The sequence below is a fragment of the Diabrotica virgifera genome, chromosome 6 (assembly GCF_917563875.1).
Source record: "Diabrotica virgifera virgifera chromosome 6, PGI_DIABVI_V3a".
In the NCBI taxonomy this organism is placed as follows: Eukaryota; Metazoa; Arthropoda; class Insecta; order Coleoptera; family Chrysomelidae; genus Diabrotica; species Diabrotica virgifera.
In genome coordinates, this window is record NC_065448.1 from 105,633,261 (window position 1) to 105,653,195 (window position 19,935).

Sequence of the window (19,935 nt, forward strand, 5' to 3'; positions counted from 1 at the left end):
ACTGTTTTTATTATTTACTTTAACGTAAGATTATAACTTAATTCTTCATTTTCTATTTCTAAAGTTTTTATTTATTTACATTGAATATTAATTTGTTTTGTTATATAATTCACTTCCGCAAAAATTATGTGGTAGATCTGATTTAAAATGAATTCAAGAATTTTTTGTAATTGGGCAACAATGTCAACTTAGATCTCTGACTTAGATAATGACCATAGAGTTATATATTAACATAGAGGGAGTGTCATTCAGAGCGAAGTGACGACACCATCCTTTTTATTTGGCTCAGTGCTGTTTCACTCTTACGCATAGTAAAGCTGCGACCGTAGTCCTCCCCTTCCGTGCCTATACTCACACTTAATGTCATTTTAGTTTCTCGATACAATGTGTTAGAAAGAGATGCCGCAAACCAGTCCATGAGATCTTGTCGTCAGGAAGCGCGGAAGGTAGGCTCACTCTATGTTAATATATACCTCTATGATAATGACGTGCAACGGTAAGTATTATGGAGACCTACACAGAGGAGAGGAATCGAGATAGGACGACCTTGAAATTTTTGTACACAATTTTGCCTGTTTGCTTGGTTTCTCGCTAGGGCGGCGGTGGCGTAGAAATAGATGCTACTTTTGCATTGGAGTGAATGTGAAAATTTCGAAAATAATTAATTATTCGTAGTTAATATAAGATTATTGGTTTTGGTGGTTAATATTATTTAAATATGAGTGCCAAGAAAGCTTACACTAAAAGAACTTGCTTCGTACCGGGATTTATATCGAGTTATCGTTCCGATAAAAAATTCAAAAGGGAACTTAACGAAGTTGATAAAGACTTTTTATAAAGATTTGTCTTTATGTTATTTATAACGTTCGTGGATTAAACCTATTCGTTTGTATGTTATTTCCTTCGGTGTAAATAAAATTTGTGCCTATTATTGGTTTTTATTTTAACCTGAAAATTATAGTGATAATAGTAGGACGATCTTGAAAGTTTTTCTGTCGAAACAATGCATTTTTTGAGACAAAATATTTCACAAAAATTAACATTAATTTTATAAAAGTCAGACTATCGTCTGCGTAGGTTATAGACATATATTTTTATTAACTAAATTTAAACATCTGATAGGTAAGCTTTCAGAATATAGATAAATGAAGTATTAAAAAAAAGCAGTTTAAATTTTGATAAAAAGAATAATTAAAAAAAATTGATCAATATACTTCAAATTATTTAAATAACTTTTTAAACTTTTTAAAAACAATTACGTACAGTTAAGTCAATTTTTTCAACTAACAAACTTTTTGATATCAGTTACAAAGATATTAAAAAATTAATTTGCAGTTGAAATACCATTGGTATATAAATGTGGCAGTTAGATAATGTGACAAAATATTTCCGCTTCAAAATAAGCTGTCCTACATATTAAAGTAATGACAAATTTAAATTTGATGTCACATCTCCATCTACAATGGTATATAAAGAATACACTTTTTACCACACGTCGATATGTTATAAGGTTAAAATAATTTATTTTTGGCATAAAACATATTCAGCTACAATCCACCAATAAATTAATGTCTAATTACGCTAAAAACAAAAATAAAATGAGTTAAATATTAAAAAGTCCATAAGAGCTAATGTATTTGTAGCACCTATTCGAACACTTGCGCCTCTAGCGGCGATTGCTGAAAGTTGAATTAGAGGTTGAAAAGTTAGCCCACAAACGATGCATTGCGTTTCCACTCCTTCTTACAGGTCTCCATAGTAAGTATATTAGGCGGACTGTATTTGTCTAAATGTATGCAACACTTCTATCGCTCCTTGTGCGGCATCTATGGATAAGAGGCTAAACTAAAATGTAGAGGAAGTAATATTTCATTCGGGTCGCCCATGTTTTCTCAACTGTCATCAATACGACTAACTTCACGCGGAATTTTGATACGAGAATTATAAAAAAAATATGCATTGAAATCCAGATCCCGTAATTTTGAGCGTTATAAAGTGAGTACAAAGACATACATATTTCTTTTTTTGTAATTACAGCTTCAATTTACCGTACACTTCTCGTAGACTCTGCCGATAAGGTAGAGTCGTGTTGAGAAAACCTGGCGTGCCCATTTAATTCGTTATTTGCAGTCGAAATGAATGTTCTCTACCGAATGTACAAAAATACAAATAATGTATGTTTCCATACTAATGGATAAAAAAGTATGCTATAAATTGGATAATTAAAAAAAAAATGGGAAAAACGCATCCTGGAAATGTGAGTTTTCGATAACATAGTTAAATGGAATTGGTAGACGATATTATCAAATAAACCGTCGGATTTCAATACGACGTTCAACTACGATTGTATCCCTTGTGCCTTTTTCTTTACCTACTGAAAATGTCATATGAGGTAAGCAAAAAGTATAGGGAATTTAGAGTTGACCCTGGTTCGTTTTTCTGAAAATCGTTTCCTTGGTTTCCGCAACTTTGCCAAGGTAAAATTTTTCGTTTTCATGACGTGCGATTATGCCTGTTTTTGCAGGTTCCTTATAGTGAAAATTAAAAAACTTTCAAGAGACATGAAAGCAGTGGCGGCTGGTGGGGTAAAATTTTGGGTAGGCCAAGTCAGCAAATTACATATAGCTATGTGTAATCAGTGACGGATCCAGAGGGAGGGGTCACGGGGTCATGACCCCCCCCCCAAATATTTGAAAACCCACTTATCCTATTGGTGGTAAGACTAAAAGTGACCTTGCATCAGAGAAAAGTAATCACCCTCAAGATCCATGACCCTCCCAAAAAAATAGCCGGCAATGTGTGTATACATATTTTTTTTATTACTAGTGCAACTAGTAATAACAGATAACAGAGATAACAGTGAAAATTGAACTAATGCTCGGCGATAGTGTTGCCATATATAAGTTGCATACAATCAGGCGATATAGAAGTCATGTAAATGTGATTTTTTTTTCGAATTTTACGAATTTTTTAAAATTTATTTGCGCAACCGTGCACTTGTTTGCAATTGTGTTGTTTTATTTAAAAATATGTTACAATTATAGATTATGTTACATATTTTTTTATCATAATTTAAAAGAAAATTTATATTACAATTCGATAATTACGTTACAAGTGGCAACGATGGTCGGCGAAGGCCCGATCGTCTGGTGCCTAAACAGCAAGCATAACACGACAATATACATCGTTGTCCGGCAAGCTGTTTAACTTTAAACGCTTTTTGTACGGAGATCTTATGTGAGCGGGTCCGGCCAGCTCTCAACAGGCCTATTAATGATATTTAAAATGCTTGGATACGATTCAATGCTTTCTGTGATAATATATATAAACATAGTTGTTTTAACGGAAGCTAATGTATTGAGTGATTTAGTACATTTAGAAGTTATTTACATGCATTAACATAATTATTGAATATGTTTTTCAATTTTAAAGCTTTTAAAATTATTGGGTAGGCCCGGCCTATCCTGCCTACCCTCAAAAGCCGCCACTGCATGAAAGAGAAAATCACGGGCACATTTTTGAAATCACATTTCAAAATAGAATCAATACCTCATCTATTGATTCATAAAATGAAGGGAGAAAATCGCCGTAGCACAAGCGACTTACTTTATAAAAGAAAATTCAATTTTCACGCAGATTTCTCCAGGAAACTCTACAATTTTCACATATTTTACTCTCCCTGATTTCATCATTCAATACTCTCAAACGGATAAAACCGTGGCTGAGCTTCTATTGAAATCGACGGGCTAAAAATATAATTTTTGTTTAAAAAGAAAACTAAGCAACTTAAATTATAAAGTAGAAATTAAGGAAAGCGTGATACAAAAACAAATTTAACGCATATAAACATTTTAATTTAGAAGGCTCTAATGCTGGGGCCACAATAACGTCTAAAGGCGTTAATTAACGCATTATTTGCCATGTCTGTAATAATGCGTTAATTAACGGCATTAGACGTTACTGTGGCCCCAGCATATGTAACTACTTTTTGTTCCAAACAATACATGATGGGAAAGATCTCACCATATTAGATTTCATGAATCTTGTTGAATCTCTAGTAACTACTGGACGTTTCACCACAAAAAGGATAGTTTTGTTAATGTTCTCATTCTATGGTTAGATAACGATTTCTTTATTAATTTTTATTCTTCTAGTTCTAGTCCCTGATCTTTTTGTGCTTGTTTATTTGCCCATTGTGCTCTGTTCATTATTGTTCGATTCAATGGTCTTGAAATTCTTTAGATGTAGCAATTGTATCGGAAATATTAAAAAACTATGTCTCAAAAGGTTGCATGGCAATGTCACAGAGCTACATAATGCAAAATGTTAATAGTTAATAAAGAGACACCTTTTTAGTTTTTGCTTGAGATTATAAAACCGTTAGATGTGTGTTATATTGCTTCTGCTGCATCTCTCAATGCTACAAGCTATGGATTTTAGAGCAAACTGTAATAGCAATAAAATAAAAGAGATATTCGGTTATCCGTATAGGTTGCAGCACCACCTACAGAAGAAGAGAAGCAAGAATTTAGTCAAGTTTACCAGTTCTTCTTAAAATTGGCTGGTGAAGATAAGGAAGTAGATTGGATGGAACTGAAAGATATTTTAGATTATTCACTGAAATCAGGTAACATTTGAAAAAGTTTTTATTAACATTTATTATATCAAGTCTTAACGGGAACGAGCAAAATGCAAAATTTGACGCCTATCAAAATTCTCAATGTGTTTTAAATGTTTTCATTTTTTTCCGAATCCTGAGAAAACTAATAAATATTTTTGAAACATTTAAACGCAGAATGAAAGATTACATTATTACCGAGGGCCGTAAGTCCCTGAAAACTTCTACAATGTTTATTTTAATAAGTTACAGGGGTGAAAATAAAAGAGGAAATTTAGTGTGATTTTTAATTGCAAATATTTCATTCAAAAGAAACTTTTTATTTATTCATTATTCATTTAATACATTTAAAACACATTGAAATTTTTGACAATCTACCTGCCAAATTTCAAAATTTTCCAATCAAATTTAGATTGATTAAAAAAATAAAAACCGATTTGTGGTACTATTTTTTTTACATTATTTTATTTATTTTGTGCAGTGTTTATTCGATATTATAGGATTTATATTAAATATATTAATAAGGTATTACCAAGGAGTCTACCTGCCAAATTTCAAAATTTTCCAATCAAATTTAGAGTGATTAAAAAAATAAAATCCTATTTTTTTACATTATTTAATTTATTTTGTGCAGTGTTTATTGATATATAGTTACATTTTAGGAAATATATTAATAAAGTATTAGCAAGGAATCTACCTGCCAAATTTTGCATTTTGCGCCATTCCCCTTAATATGTAACACAAATGGTGTTGTTTATTTATTATTAGTGTTATGTATTATTTTTGTAAGTTCTATCGTGACTTGCATTTCTCACAGCAAGAAATAGAAAATAATATTTGAACTTATACTTCATCCTAATTTCTTATTCTTCCTCATATTTTCGCTGAGAACAAGCCGTAACGCTACTTCAAAACAAGATTATTTTTACGTTTTTTCCACATCGGAATACGGTTTCTATTTTAAGATCGATTTCCGAATTGGCAATCACGTCAAAATAATCTTGTTTTGTTGTTCTGAAGCTATTTCTTTGTGGCATTTTTGTAATTACATAACTATTCTTAGGCAAACTCTAATTGGGAAATAAGCCACAATTTAACTTGAAAAAATAATTTGATTCACGTTTTGAGTTCCACATCGGACGTCGTTGTCAAAATACAAAATATTAATAAATAAAACAAAAATGTTGTTGCTTGGTAAAGAATTCTTCTAATAATTTAATTTAATCTGACTCATTTATATCGGCAATTCAGACATATATTATACATTTTAAAGTAGAAGACTTTAAAATGATATTGCCAATATTTATGAGTTACGTTCCTGGGACGACTTTATTGAAAGATAGTTCATTCGATTACATGAAATCAACTTTAATTCAAGAATATCCGTCACAAAAAATCATAGCATGTGGTCTATCTTTAAAAGACAACCACATGCAACGGTGACAGTAAAATTCTCGTGTTAGAGATTCCATGATTATTAATTTTCATCGTGATTTACTATGGAATCTCTCACGAGAATCACACTGTCCACATGCTATTTTTTTGTGACGGATATTCCTGAGTTAAAGTTGATTTCATGTAATCGAATGATATCTTTCAATAAAGTCTTCCCAGGAACACAACTTATAAATATATTTTAAAGTCTTCTACTTTAAAATGTATATATGTCATAATTGCCGATATAAATGAGTCAGATTAAATTAAATTATTAGAAAAATTTTTTACTAAGCAACAACAACTTTGTTTAATTTATTAATATTTTGTATTTTGACAACGACGTCCGATATGGAAGTCGAAATGTTAATAAAATTATTTTTTCAAGTCAAATTGTTATTTCCCAATTAGAATAGTTAATCTTGTTTTGAAGTGAAAATAAAACAATTTTTAACATTAATTTTAATTTGACGATGTAGGTTGGGCAGAAATATTCAATATGGCTCCATAACTACTCAGGAATTAAGACCAATTTTTATTTAGTTTATGAAGGGATAATTCATTCGCATGTAGTTAATAGCTACATTTTGCCAGAAATGATTTTACTTTTCTCTTAACATATTATTTGGAGAGATCGATGGAGCTTTTAATAAAAACTCTTCACCGACTTTTTCGTTGACAACACTAGCTCCATTTCTGATAATATATCACAAGGGTTTTTAACACATTCTTTAATTTCAGCATCTAACACTTCTATAGCTGTAAGTTTTATACAGGGTGATTAATTAAGAATGTCCAATCTCAGAGTTGTAGATTCTAGACCTCAAAATATGATGATTTAACTCAAATCACTTAAATAAAATGTGGTTCGTTACTGAGTTACAAAATTTTACAATACCTTTTCATACTTTGCAGAAAGTGTAGATACCGTACACTCTTATAAATTATGATAAACAATAATTTCTGGATACTACCAGAGGCGTACAACAGGGGATAGTGAATGGTTTACCTTTCCCAAATTCTACGCAACTGATGGAATTGTTATTTTAGCATAATTGTTAGATTTTCCAGTACTTTCTATGTACATAACATACTCTTCATAAGTAGCGTTAAAGTAATTAGTTTTCGAGATATTTAAAGTTGAAAATGTAACGGCACAGCTATTTTGATTAAGACATTGTGCCCCTTCATTTTTAACTTACAATATCGAAAACTAATTATTTTATCGGTACGAATGAAGAGTACATTACTTACATAAAAAGTATTGGAGAATCGAAAAATTGCACTAGAATGTGGGAAGGGTCAACCATTCACTTCCCCTGTGGTCCGCCTCTGATAGTAGCCAGAAAGCTTTATTTAAAACATTTTAGTAGAGTGTACAGTACCTACACTTTCTGCCAAGTATGATAACGATATATCAAATATTTTTAAAGTACTGGATACAAACAGTTAATATTTATGTAATAGGGATATTTGATTTCAAAATTTAAAAATTATTTGTACCCAGTACTTTAAAAGTACAGTGGAACCCCGATATGCCGGCCTCCGGTAACCCGGAAATCCGGCTAACCCGGACAGATTTTCGTCAGACGAAATTAACAAAACCGAAACTGACGTGAGTTTTTTACCAAGAAATGAATAATACTGTATACAACTTTACGTAATTTAGATGTACTATGCATATGTACTTTATGGTTTTGCAATTATAATGGAGTTACATATTTTATGTATTTTTGCCATATTCTCCGGCTAACCCGCATTTTCGACAACCCAGATCGACCGCGGTCCCGATTTATCTGACTTATCGAGGTTCCACTGTATTTGAAATATCCTTATCATACTTGCCAAAAAGTGTACGTACTGTGCACCCTACTAATTTATGTTAAATAAACGTTTCTGGCTCCTACCAGAGGCGTACAAGGGAAAGTGAATGGTTGACTCTTTCCATATTCTACGCCACTGATGGAATTGCTATTTAGCATAATTTTTAGATTCTCCAATACCTTCTATGTAAATAATATACATACTCTTCATTCGTAACGATAAAATCATTAGTTTTCGAGATATTTGAAGTTAAAAATGAAAGAGCCGCTATCTTCTTATTATGGTGCCTATCCGTTACGGATGTTGGACACTAACATGGCTATTCTGACTTTGTTGACTGCTGCCCTGAAAACTCCGGTAGTGGTTAAGTTAAACCATTTTCAGCCAGGTTATCCTTCTTCGTCCTGGACCTCTTTTCCCATGCACTTTACCTTGAAGTATGGTCCGAAGTAGGTCATATCGTTGTTCATTGCGCATTATATGGCCCAGGTATTCCAGTTTGCGACGTTTTATGGTTACGACTAGTTCGCGCTCTTTACCCATTTTATATAGAACTTCTTCGTTGGTAACTCTGTCTATCCAGGAAATTCTCAACATGCGTCTATAGCACCACATCTCAAATGCTTTGAGTCTCTTCAGTGATGCTTCAGTTAACGTCCATGACTCCTCGCCATATAAAAGAACGAAGAATACGTAGCATTTTAGTAAACGAACCATTATTTCCAATTTTATATCGTGGCTGTTAAAGATTTTTTTCATTTTGACGAAAGCTGATCTTGCCTTCTCGATCCTTATCTTAATTTCCGTCGATTGGTCCCACTGTTCATTTAAGTTTGCACCCAAATAACAAAAGTTGGTGATTTGTGTTATAAGATGTTGGTTAACTAGTAATTGACCAGGTGGTATCCTATTTTTGCTTATAACCATGTATTTGGTTTTTTTGATGTTAAAATCAAGCCCAAACCTGCTACTTACTTCTGCCACCCTGGATACAAGTGTCTGCAGACCTTCAAGACTGTCTGCAAAAATGACAGTATCATCAGCGTATCTTATGTTGTTCAATCGTTTTCCGTTTATAAGTATTCCCTCGTCTATGTCCGTTAGCGCTAGGTTCATAATGTGCTCTGAATATGTATTGAACAATAATGGGGACAATATACATCCCCGTCGCACACCTCTTTTTATCTTTATGTCGTCTGTTAACTGATCCCCTACTCTAACAGCTGCAGTTTGTTCGTAATAGATATTGTTTATTATACGGCGATCTCTGTACGGCAGACCAATTGAACTTAATATTTTCATCAGTTCGTCATAGAGCCGCTATACATTAATCAAAATAGCTGTGCCGTTTCATTTCAACTTCAAATATCTCGAAAACTAATGACTTAATCGTTACGAATAAAGAGCATATTATTTACCTATAAAGTATTGGAGAATGGAAATATTGTACTAAAATAGCAGTTCCACCAGTGGCGTAGAATTTGGAAAGGGCAAACTATTCCCTGTCCCTTGTCGTACGCCTCTGGTAGTAGCCAGAAACATTTATTTATCATAATTTAGTAGGGTGTATGGTAACTACACTTTCTGCAAAGCATGACAATGATATGTCAAATAGTTTTAAATAACAGGATAATAATACTTACTAAATTTTTAAATAAAATACCCTGTAACTCAGTAACGAGGCACATTTTATTTAAGTGATTTTGGGTTAAATCTTAATATTGTGAGGTCTAGTATCTACAACCCAGAGATTGGACATTCTTAATGAATCATCCTGTATGCTACACCTAGAATTGAGTGACATAGATCAAACACGAAGAAGTTTCACGAAGCGCATAACTTAACACAGTTGTAGTTTTGTTAACCGAAACACCAATTCTACATAAGCTAACCATTTAAATATAAAAAATCATGAGCATTTGAGCACAATTCTAAAATGTTACATAACCAACAAAAAATTAAACTTATTTCTGATATTCTCTCCACCTATTTTACCTACACATTAAAAAAATGGTGAAAACCTTGAATTTCCATGTGTCTGTCCGTCCGTGAACACAACTTCTCCGTGATTAGAACAGATATAATGACAAATGAGGTGTCGAATGACAGCGTATAATCCCAAGATGACCTGGGACTTCCGGTTCCAGAGTTGCAACCGCAAGTACTGTTTTAAAGTCGCCGAAATAGTAAAAGCTAGAAAATATTTAAACTATTCATTGGACAGCGTCCACGCTGCGCCTGTTTAAACAACATAAATATGTGACCATTATGGATCTTTCCTACTTTAATTGTACCTATTTAAGGGGAACGTAACAAAATGCAAAACTTTTGACGCATGTCAAAATTTTCAATGTGGTTTAAATGTATTAATTTTAATCCTGAGAAAACTGATAAGTATTTTTGAAAAATTTAAACGCAGAATGAAAAACTATTTTATTACCGAGGGCCGAAAGTACCTTAGAATAAATAAAAAGCTTCTTTTGAATGAAATATTTGCAGTTAAAAATCACACTAATTTTTTTCTTTTATTTTCACCCCTGTAACTTATTAAAATAAGCATTATAGAAGTTTTCAGGGACTTTCGGCCCTCGGTAATAATGTAATCCTTCATTCTGAGTTTAAATTTTTCAAAAATATTTATTAGTTTTCTCAGGATTCGAAAAAAAATGAACACATTTAAAACACATTGAAAATTTTGACATGCTTCAAAATTTTGCATTTTGCTCCGATTCCCTTAAAACCTCTTTCTTTTCCCATTCTTTTCAACGACACCATGTTACGAAAATTGTAGCATTTCTGTTTTACTATGTATATCATATAAATAATATAAAGGTATTCTTTAATAAACAGAATTGCGTCCTAAAATTTCGAACAATAAGCATAATTTAAATGTTTATTTATATAGCACTCTTAAGAGCCAACATTAGCATGTCATCAATATTACTTCGTGAGATAGTAGCACACCTTTTTTCGAAAGTTCTGCGAAACTTTGGCAACAGTGCGTCGGCATATTGGGACATTATACTCATAGGCGTGCTAAATAGAAGTAATAGAAAACAATTTTAATATAAGTAAATAAATATTTATAAAAATAAACCAAAATAAGTAAAAATTGTATTAAAAGCGTGTATTTTGGTTTTTTTATTTAAATTTTAAACTATCGATTATATTTCTAGAATAAAAAATCCTTCTAAAACATTATATACTCGCATTAGAATTCGAAATATTTTTACGTAAAATATACTTAGGTACCTGTAATAGTAGGGGAGGAAAGTATGCTAAATTTGCAGTTACTTGAGCGTTATGGAAACCTATTGGGTTGTGAAGAGTAGGTACTAAAATCAAAAAAATTTAAGTTTTCCATAAAGTGGGGGACTTTCCATTTATTAATTTAATTTTCCAACAATCGTTTTTTCCGATTATAGCGCCATCTATCCATAATTCGAAAAAACGTCTCGAATAAGTTACTTATTGTTACGTAAGGAATCCAAATTCGCAATAAAAAATGGGGGCTACCATTTAAGATTTTAAAGTAACCACCCACCCCACCTCCATGGGTGATCGTGTTTATGTAATTCGATAGATTTTTCAAAAATATTGAAAACGTGTATTTTTCAGTTTTTCAGTCAAATATTCATTTCACGAAATATCGCGGGGTTCGTATTTAAAATTTTAAATTTACCCCACCCATCTCCGTGGGGGTCGTGTTTGGTATCATTCGATAGATTTTTGAAAAATATTGAAAAAGTATTTTTTAGTTTTTCGATCTGACGTTCATTTCGCGAAATATTCGCTTTTTTTTGTGAAACTTTGTGACTCGCCCTTTTTCGCTCATATCGTCAGATTTTTGAAATATACACTATTTTGCATGTACTTAACTTACCTTATCTTAATCTGGCCATTTCGAGGATAGATTTTTTTCGGACCTCCCTTAACGAACTCCCCTGTATTAAGAGCCAATATATGGTCGAGGTACATTTATAGGGTACAAGGTTTCTCCCCATGTGATAATCTGACGCGCTCGAGTAACTGTAAAAATCCCCGCTTGGGCTCCAATACCATAAGTAAAACTAACAATTAACAATAATCTATTTTTTCACATAGTCCAACAACTTAGTTCTATTACACAAAAATATAATAAATTAATTATAAATAAACACTACTTTCCTATGGATCAACACTAATGAATTCTTAAAATAATACACTACTGCACTGAACAGATATCGATACAGATAACAGAACAGATAAGAGAATCGTGCTATTACACTTATAAATCTGACGCAGGTTTGTCAAAATGACAGTGACTATTTCTCTATGTTGCCTAATCAGTTATTAGTTATAATAATTTCGATTTCTTGTTAGAGATAACAATTTTTAGTAGTTTCAACGTGACACAAAATCTAGGCATGGGATAATAGTGGAGTCACTGAAGGTGGATATGAGCTATTACCTCCGATTTCGTTGAACCTCTATAGATTTGCATGAAAATTGGTGAGCAGTTAGAGGATATCTCAAGTAACAAAGTTGACATGGTGCCAACTTGCGCTTTTACCCTGGGGGTGGATGCCACCCCTTCTCGGGGGTGAAAATTATTTTATTAAACCCCATAATTCGATAGAGGGACAAATTTCAAGAAAAATTTGTTATATAAAGTTATTAAAATAAATCAAAACTTTTTGAGTTATTAAAGATCAAAGATTTTAATTTTTCTTGAGAAAAATGCATGTTTTTAAATAATTTTTCATCAATAACTCAAAAAGTGTAAGTTTTTACAAAAAAGTTATTATTGTCAAAATTGAAGCTAATAAAAAATGAAATAAACCCCTTACTACAAAAACCTTTTAATGTTAACTAGAAGTGAGTAATAGGTAATTGAATGTATATTTTTTTCGGCGAGTAAAAAACTCTAAGTATTCAAGCTGAAATAACGGGAAACTGATGCATTTTATAACATAAACTTATTAGACATTTGTCAAAGCACTTAAAAATATCTATCAAATGAGCCCCCGAACATGTTGATAGCGTTAAAATTTATGCTCCAAAATTTTTCTCAAAATTTATCTTTTAAAAATTTTTCCAAAAAATGTTATTGTTTTATTTTTAATAACTCTGTTCGTATTTACGATATCAGGTTCATCTAAAGACTGTTTGAAAGCTAATTCCAAGTGATATTTAAGCTCGTTGAACCTAATCTTTTAAACCCCTTACTTTTTTAAAAATAAAAGGTTAAATTACCCCGGTTGCATGGTTCCCACAGCAAAATTTAAGATTTAAACGTTTCTATCTCGGTTATTTTTTACCCTATAGAAATAGTAGAGCAGGTAAAATATTTGGCACAGAGAAAACTAAAATTGGGTTATATATAATTTTTTACGTATATTGAGTATTTTTGGAGTTATTATCAAAAGAATATGAGAATTACAATAATTTTAAAAATTATGATTTTTATAAATCATATCTTTTTTTCAAAAATATGCATTTTAAACCGGTAAAAATTATCAAAAACATTACTTATGCTAATATAAAGAAGTTTTTGTAAGGATTACTATAAATTTTAATTTTTGTGGAAATGGCGTATGTTTTATTTTTCACTTTTTCCTAAAAAATTTGAAACGGTTCTTTTATTTTCATTATAACTTGCTTAATTTCGACGCTATTACCTTGTTCTGAAGCTCATTTGATAGGTATTCCGAGATACTTTGGAAAATGTTTAGCAGGAATATTTTATACATTGCATCGTTTTCCCGTTATTTAAGCTTGAATAATTAGATTTGAGTACTGGTCGAAAAAAATACACATTCAATTGCCAATAACTCACTTTGATCTAACATTACTCTAGTTCTTTATGTGAGGAATGTATTCAATTTTCTATTATCTTCAATTTTAGTATTAATAACTTTTTTGTAAAAGCTTGTAGTTTTTGATTTATACGTGAAAATCCGATTTAAAACATGCATTTTTTTACGAAAAAATAAAATTTCTGGCCTTTAATAACTCAAAAAGTGTTGATTTATTTTAATAACTTTATATGACAAATTTTGCTTATAATTTGTCCCTCTATCGACTTACGCTATTATTTTTAATAAAATAATTTTCACCCCCGAGAAGGGGTGGCATCCACCCCCAGGGTAAAAGCGCAAGTTGGCATCATGTCACCTTTGTTCCTTGAGGTATCCTCTAATTACTCACCAATTTTCATGAAAATCGATGGAGGTTCAACGAAATCAGAGGTGAAAACCTTCAGTGACTGCACTATAAAAAAGTTTATTTGAAGAAAGGGTATTTTTTTGTTCTTCTGTAATTTTCACATTCTAACATATTTCTCAAATTGGGCTCTGTACCGCCATTCTTTACTATATTACGAATATGTGTGCCAAATATCTCGACAAAATATTCAAAATTAAAGCCGCAATCTTGGAACGCATTTTCCGTTTTTGATGACGCGCTACTGTAGCCTCTTAAGATCCAACGTCGAAGAAAATTGCGTTTGAATTAAATTTTTACCGACAATAGTGCTGTTGCGTAATTCACCCAATCTCGCAATTTCGCCGGGTTTGAAAGAATTATTCTAGGTCTGGCGTGAACTAGCTCAGGTCGTACTGGGACTGATCTTTATTTTTTTATTATTTTCATTCCTTTATTTTAAACAGCATTTATTATAGATGACAGTTTTAAATCGAATATTTACCATGTCATTAGAAAAATAACGATTCAATTATTATACAGATATTCGTACAGTATAAATACCGTTGCACGTCATCGGTGTCACAGCAAGTGACGTCACATGATACCAACACAAAATATTTAAGTCGTAGGTCTGTTCCCTTTTAGAATCGTTTAACCAAATACATTGAAATTACAGCCTTACAGCCATTAGACATATTTTATTATAAACACGTAGAAGTAATATTTGAAGATTTCTGTTGATGTAAACTTAAAGAAATATATCATAGCCAGTTTCATTTAATTTGTGTAAAGGGATTATAAAGCATTTTTATAAAATGTTACATTGCCAAGAAAAAGTTAAAAAGGTAACATTTTTGTATATACAGCACGACTAAATTCACTTTGTATTTGAGATGCGCAAAAGCGAAAGACGACCGTAGAACTCGTAAAAGAGACAGGAAAGGAATGAACACTCTGTACCGATCACTCGGTAGAATCAATTACATTTGCCCCGCGACGTTTTGCTTACGACTGATAGCTCTCGGTTTACCGAACGTCAACACCATTGCGCATCCAAATCTCAAATACAAAGTGAATTTGGTCGTGCTGTACATCTGTCCATTTTGTTACCGTAATCAGTTTTTAATTGATCCAGCAATAAAGTTAGATAGTAGTACTTCCTCTTAACAATCTTCCTTTCAGCTGGACAACAAAAAAATAATTCTAATAATTTTTACTAAAGAGTATAATATAAGGTGTGATTGTGCGTGATTCTTTAGATATTAATTTTTACGTTATCCAAGATAATATCCAACTCCTGGGCCTCTCTTTTACCATCCAGGTTAATTGTACATTATAATATCACCATCGATGATTTCACTACAACATTTGGAATTGCTAAAAAGATGCGCGATATTGTTCTACCTAGCTGGCTATTACTATATCTGCGAAAGGTGGCCACTTCCGCATAATAATTTGTGTCCCTTTATTAAGATAAGAATGGGGTGCTTATCTAGTATGTCTTTTTGGTTACTTGTTGATACAGTCCTGTAATCATTCACCCTTTTCCTTTAAAAAGTTTTCGTTAGTATCTTTCTGTATTTGACATGTAGATGCATCAGTCTTTTACGGTTAGTAATAGGTCCCACAAATTTTGGCTAAATTTAGGTACATTATTGCCGATTTTTAGGATAGTATAACGTAATGTATTACATATTTAGAATAGTTTTTATATTTGCCAATATATTTTATCCAGTCATATTTTCGTGGATCTATAAATAAATTTTGTTTATGACTCCAGTGAATAAAACAATAATGAAAATAAATCTTACATATATTAAAGCTTGGAGACAGTACTATTAAACACCTAAATTTAATATCAAACATCATCACTGGATTCCACTACTAGGTTAGTAGCAGAGCTTCTACAGAAGGGACAATATCCGTTTTGTAATGTCTGCAACTCAAAATCATCAACATGGAAACATTTGAAACAAAAATCACACATGCTAATGTGTAATTCTGGGAGAAGGTTTCGAAAATATTGATGGCGTAGAGGCATGGGCCACCTACATATTAAAACACTGGCAGTGTCTAAAGACAAAAGAGTTTTTCTACCGACTGTTATCGGTTGGAATTCACTAGTTTTGATAACTTTGGTAGTAAAAGGGTCTATTTCTTCTTCGGATGAGGTATCCAATTGTAAGGTTTGCTGAGTTTCGGATATGTTTTCCCTCCAATTTTCTTCTTTTTTTTCGATAATTGGTGTCTCTGAAATATAAAGGTTGATTAATATTTGAGATTTAGTACTAGACAAGGAACTTTTATCATATCACTGTACAACAACTCTTCGTTAACTTATGTGCATGCTAAATATATTCCTTCACTATAAGAATATTCAGATAAATACCTAACATAGCAAAAACCAATAGCGCAACAATATTGTATTATCCACCAAAATTCCAAATAATATGGTACGACTTTTGGATACTTATTATACATAAATACACTTCCTGAATTACGAAATAATAAAAACGAAATCAGTAAAACCTACTCAAATTGGCAATAACACTTGAATAAAAAAAACGAACAACTCGAAAACTATAATATAGACACTGAGATTTCATTTCATCTCATTTCAACAAGGAAATAATATAAGTACTAGAAACTTCTAAGTAATAAAACAGATAAACTATATGTTGTTCTGAAGCTATTTCCTTGTGGCATTTTTATAATTAAGTATTTTCGATGGGAAATAAGCCACAATTTTACCAAAAAAATGAATTTATTAACGTTTCGACGCCCAAGTCGGGTGTCGTTGTCAAAATACAAAATAATACTAAATAAACAAAAATGTTGTTGCTTAGTAAAAAATTCTTCTAATAATTTATTTAATCTGACTCATTTATATCGGCAATTCAGGCATGTATTATACATTTTAAAGTACAAGACTTTAAAATGATATTGCCAATATTGATGAGTTGCGTTCCTGGAAATCGGAGAAATCGGGATCAAACTTACTACTGGCATTTGCAGACGATATCGATCTAATAGGAAACACACGATTAAGGATGAAGGAGACTTTCGTGAGGTTCGAGAAGGAAGTAGAGAAGATGGGGCTCCAAATCAACGAAAACAAGACGAAATATATGTATATGGGCCGCAATAACCAAAGCAGAGACAGAATCGGTCAGAACATCACCATCGATGACTTTAACTTTGAGCGCGTTAGAGAATTTAAGTATCTTGGAACAACAATAACTGAAGACAATAACGGATCACAAGAAATAAACAACAGGATTCAGGCCGGCAACAGATGTCTTTATGCCCTCCAAAACCTTATAAAATCGAAACAACTAACAAGACGTACGAAGATACAGGTCTATAAAACAATCATACGACCCGTTGTGATGTATGGAAGCGAAACGTGGACGATAACAAAGGCAAACGAAGAGAGACTATGTGTTTGGGAAAGAAAAATCCTAAGGAAGATCTTTGGTAGTGTGCTGGATGAAGCATCAGGACAATATAGGATAAGAACTAACAAAGAACTCGAAGAACTCAGAAGACGTTCTGACCAAAGAACAGTAAGACTGGTGTGGGAGGAAGTCACAACTGGAAGGAGACCACGCGGACGCCCTCGACTCCGGTGGCGAGATAATATAGCAGGAGACCTAAGCACTCTGGTCGTGGATAATTGGATGGAGGTTGCTCAAGACAGAAAACAGTGGAGGCATGTTGTCGAGTCGGCTAAAACCCACGAAGGGTTGTAACGCCATGGAGTAAGTAAGTAAGTAATGATTGGAGACAAAAGTGAAGGCTAATATAATCAAGGTAAACGAAAACAGTACAGATAAATAATTTACATTAGTAATAATAGATAAAGTAAAATTCATACAATTGGTTGCAGGAAGGGATGATATTTAAAGAATGTTTCTCTAAAGAGATTCGTAATTTTATCCTGAGTAAAATAAAATACTCTAATAGAAACTAATATATCCAATTAATCTGAAAATATGAGAAAGATATTTTGTGATGTTGGTACAATAGTTATTGAGACATCCTGAGGCAGGTGTGACGGAAGAGCTTCTTTAATTCAGTCTTTCCTAGACAGATTTAACACATCATTGAAACAAGATACGTTTATTGGCAATTTAAACTACATCATTCGTTACATCATTCAGGTAGGCCCGCCACCTATCAACGATAAAAACAGTAACAATAATTCTGCTTCACACGCGAATTGTTCAATAGGATCTAATAACTCTGTCACATATTTGCATCTAATAATCAGGTTGGCTGCGACCGTGAAAACAATGTCGAGAGTTATACATAACAAAACCATTATTTTATAACGAGGGAAATATTTAAAATTTCTTGTTCCCAATAAAAGAAAGCACATGTTCACTAAACAATTTTTAGAATATTATTATTAGTTTTTAATTTAAAAAGATTGGAAAATTTTACCTATAAGCCTCACGGCTTCCTCATCACTTATTCCATCCTCTAATTGAAATTCAACCAACGGCAGTAATTCAAAGCTAACAAACGAATATACAAACTTTTCTCCGCATTTGACACAATTATTTGTTACAGTAGACAAAGGGTTGTATGTCGAACAACGGTAACACATCGGCAATAGTTCTTCTGGATCACTGTACGGTTTGGCTCTGACAGCAATCGTTGCTATTTCCACCTGCTCTTGAAATTTAAGTGGCACTCTTAGATTAGTAATCTTGTCGAAAAGTTGTTTTGCTAGTTTGTTAGCACCTAGTTTTTTGGCCTAAAAACGTCAGTCGTTGAAAAAATTTATATTTTAAAAAGGTGTAAATGGGCTTTAAATATGAATAGTTTGTAGTAAAGGACTGGGTACAAGGGAAGCTCTGTTTGCAATAAGCGTTCTTTCACAAAGATGCTTAGACATGAACCAAGAAATTTATACCTGTTTTATTGATTTCGAAAAGACCTTTGACAAAGTACAGCATGAACCACTAAGGCAAGTTCTAATAAACAAAAATACAAACAGCAAATGTGAAGGTTGAGGGCAGGCTAACAGAAGAAATTCAAATCCGTCGAGGAGTCCGACAGGGATGTATCTTATCGCCACGTTTATTTAATCTGTATAGTGAAGCCATCTGTCAACAAGCACTCGCGGAAGATGTTGGTCTGACAATAAATGGTGAGACGATCGACAATATAAGGTATGCCGACGATACGGTTCTCCTATCGGGAATGCTAGTAGAACTACAACATCTCGTTCAAAGTTTCAATATATACTGTTATGTTGAGGCCACAGTAACGTCTAATGCAGTTAATTAACGCGTTAGGTGTAGCCACGACTTAGGGCGCTAATTTGTTAATGCCATTATTAATGCCGTTAAACGTTAGGCGATAGATCGGGTGTCGGTTTCTTTCGACACTACAAAGGAGTTACTCCGTTACTTATCGCGTTGTTGTGGCTACATTTGCACTGTTCACAGTTCTAGCTTGCAGCGCAGTGGAGTATAATTTGGTTTGTGAAATAGGTTACATAGATACTATTCTACGAAAATAAAGTGGAGTAACGAGAAAATTTTTAACAGTTTTCGAAACAGAAACTTGCTTATGGGATCCTCGACAAAAAACACATAAAAATCGTGTTGTTCGTGGTGACGCTTGGCGTCGAATTGTGGCAACATTATCTTTTCCAGCGACGGTGGAAGATTTATATTAGTGCAACTTTTCTCGGAAATGAATAATTTTAAAGTTATAATCAAAAAACGAAGAAAAAATCGAATTTTTCCTTCATCTTCTGACATTTTGATTATTTAAACAATGTTCCGGACCTTTTTGAGTGGGAGGATAACTCAAATATTATTATTTGAGTTATTTTCAAGCAATTTCTGCAAAAAAAT

The 19,935-nt window shown here is 32.5% G+C and overlaps 2 protein-coding genes across 8 annotated transcripts in view; one reads left to right on the forward strand and one right to left on the reverse strand.

Annotated features, from left to right (window-relative positions):
- LOC114330442 (calpain-B) overlaps nucleotides 1-19,935 on the forward strand; it is a 510,388-nt gene that overhangs the window by 339,827 nt on the left and 150,626 nt on the right. For all 6 annotated transcript variants that reach the window (XM_050652714.1, XM_050652713.1, XM_050652715.1 and 3 more), the window contains one exon: nucleotides 4,492-4,627. In XM_050652714.1, the coding sequence (XP_050508671.1) occupies nucleotides 4,492-4,627 (136 nt within the window). The remainder of the gene's footprint in view (nucleotides 1-4,491; nucleotides 4,628-19,935) is intronic.
- LOC114330439 (intraflagellar transport protein 122 homolog) overlaps nucleotides 15,858-19,935 on the reverse strand; it is a 123,369-nt gene continuing 119,291 nt past the window's right edge. For both annotated transcript variants that reach the window (XM_050652709.1, XM_050652708.1), the window contains 2 exons: nucleotides 18,509-18,824; nucleotides 15,858-16,312 (listed from right to left, as the gene is read on the reverse strand). In XM_050652709.1, the coding sequence (XP_050508666.1) occupies nucleotides 15,921-16,312; nucleotides 18,509-18,824 (708 nt within the window). In that variant the 3' untranslated portion in view covers nucleotides 15,858-15,920. The remainder of the gene's footprint in view (nucleotides 16,313-18,508; nucleotides 18,825-19,935) is intronic.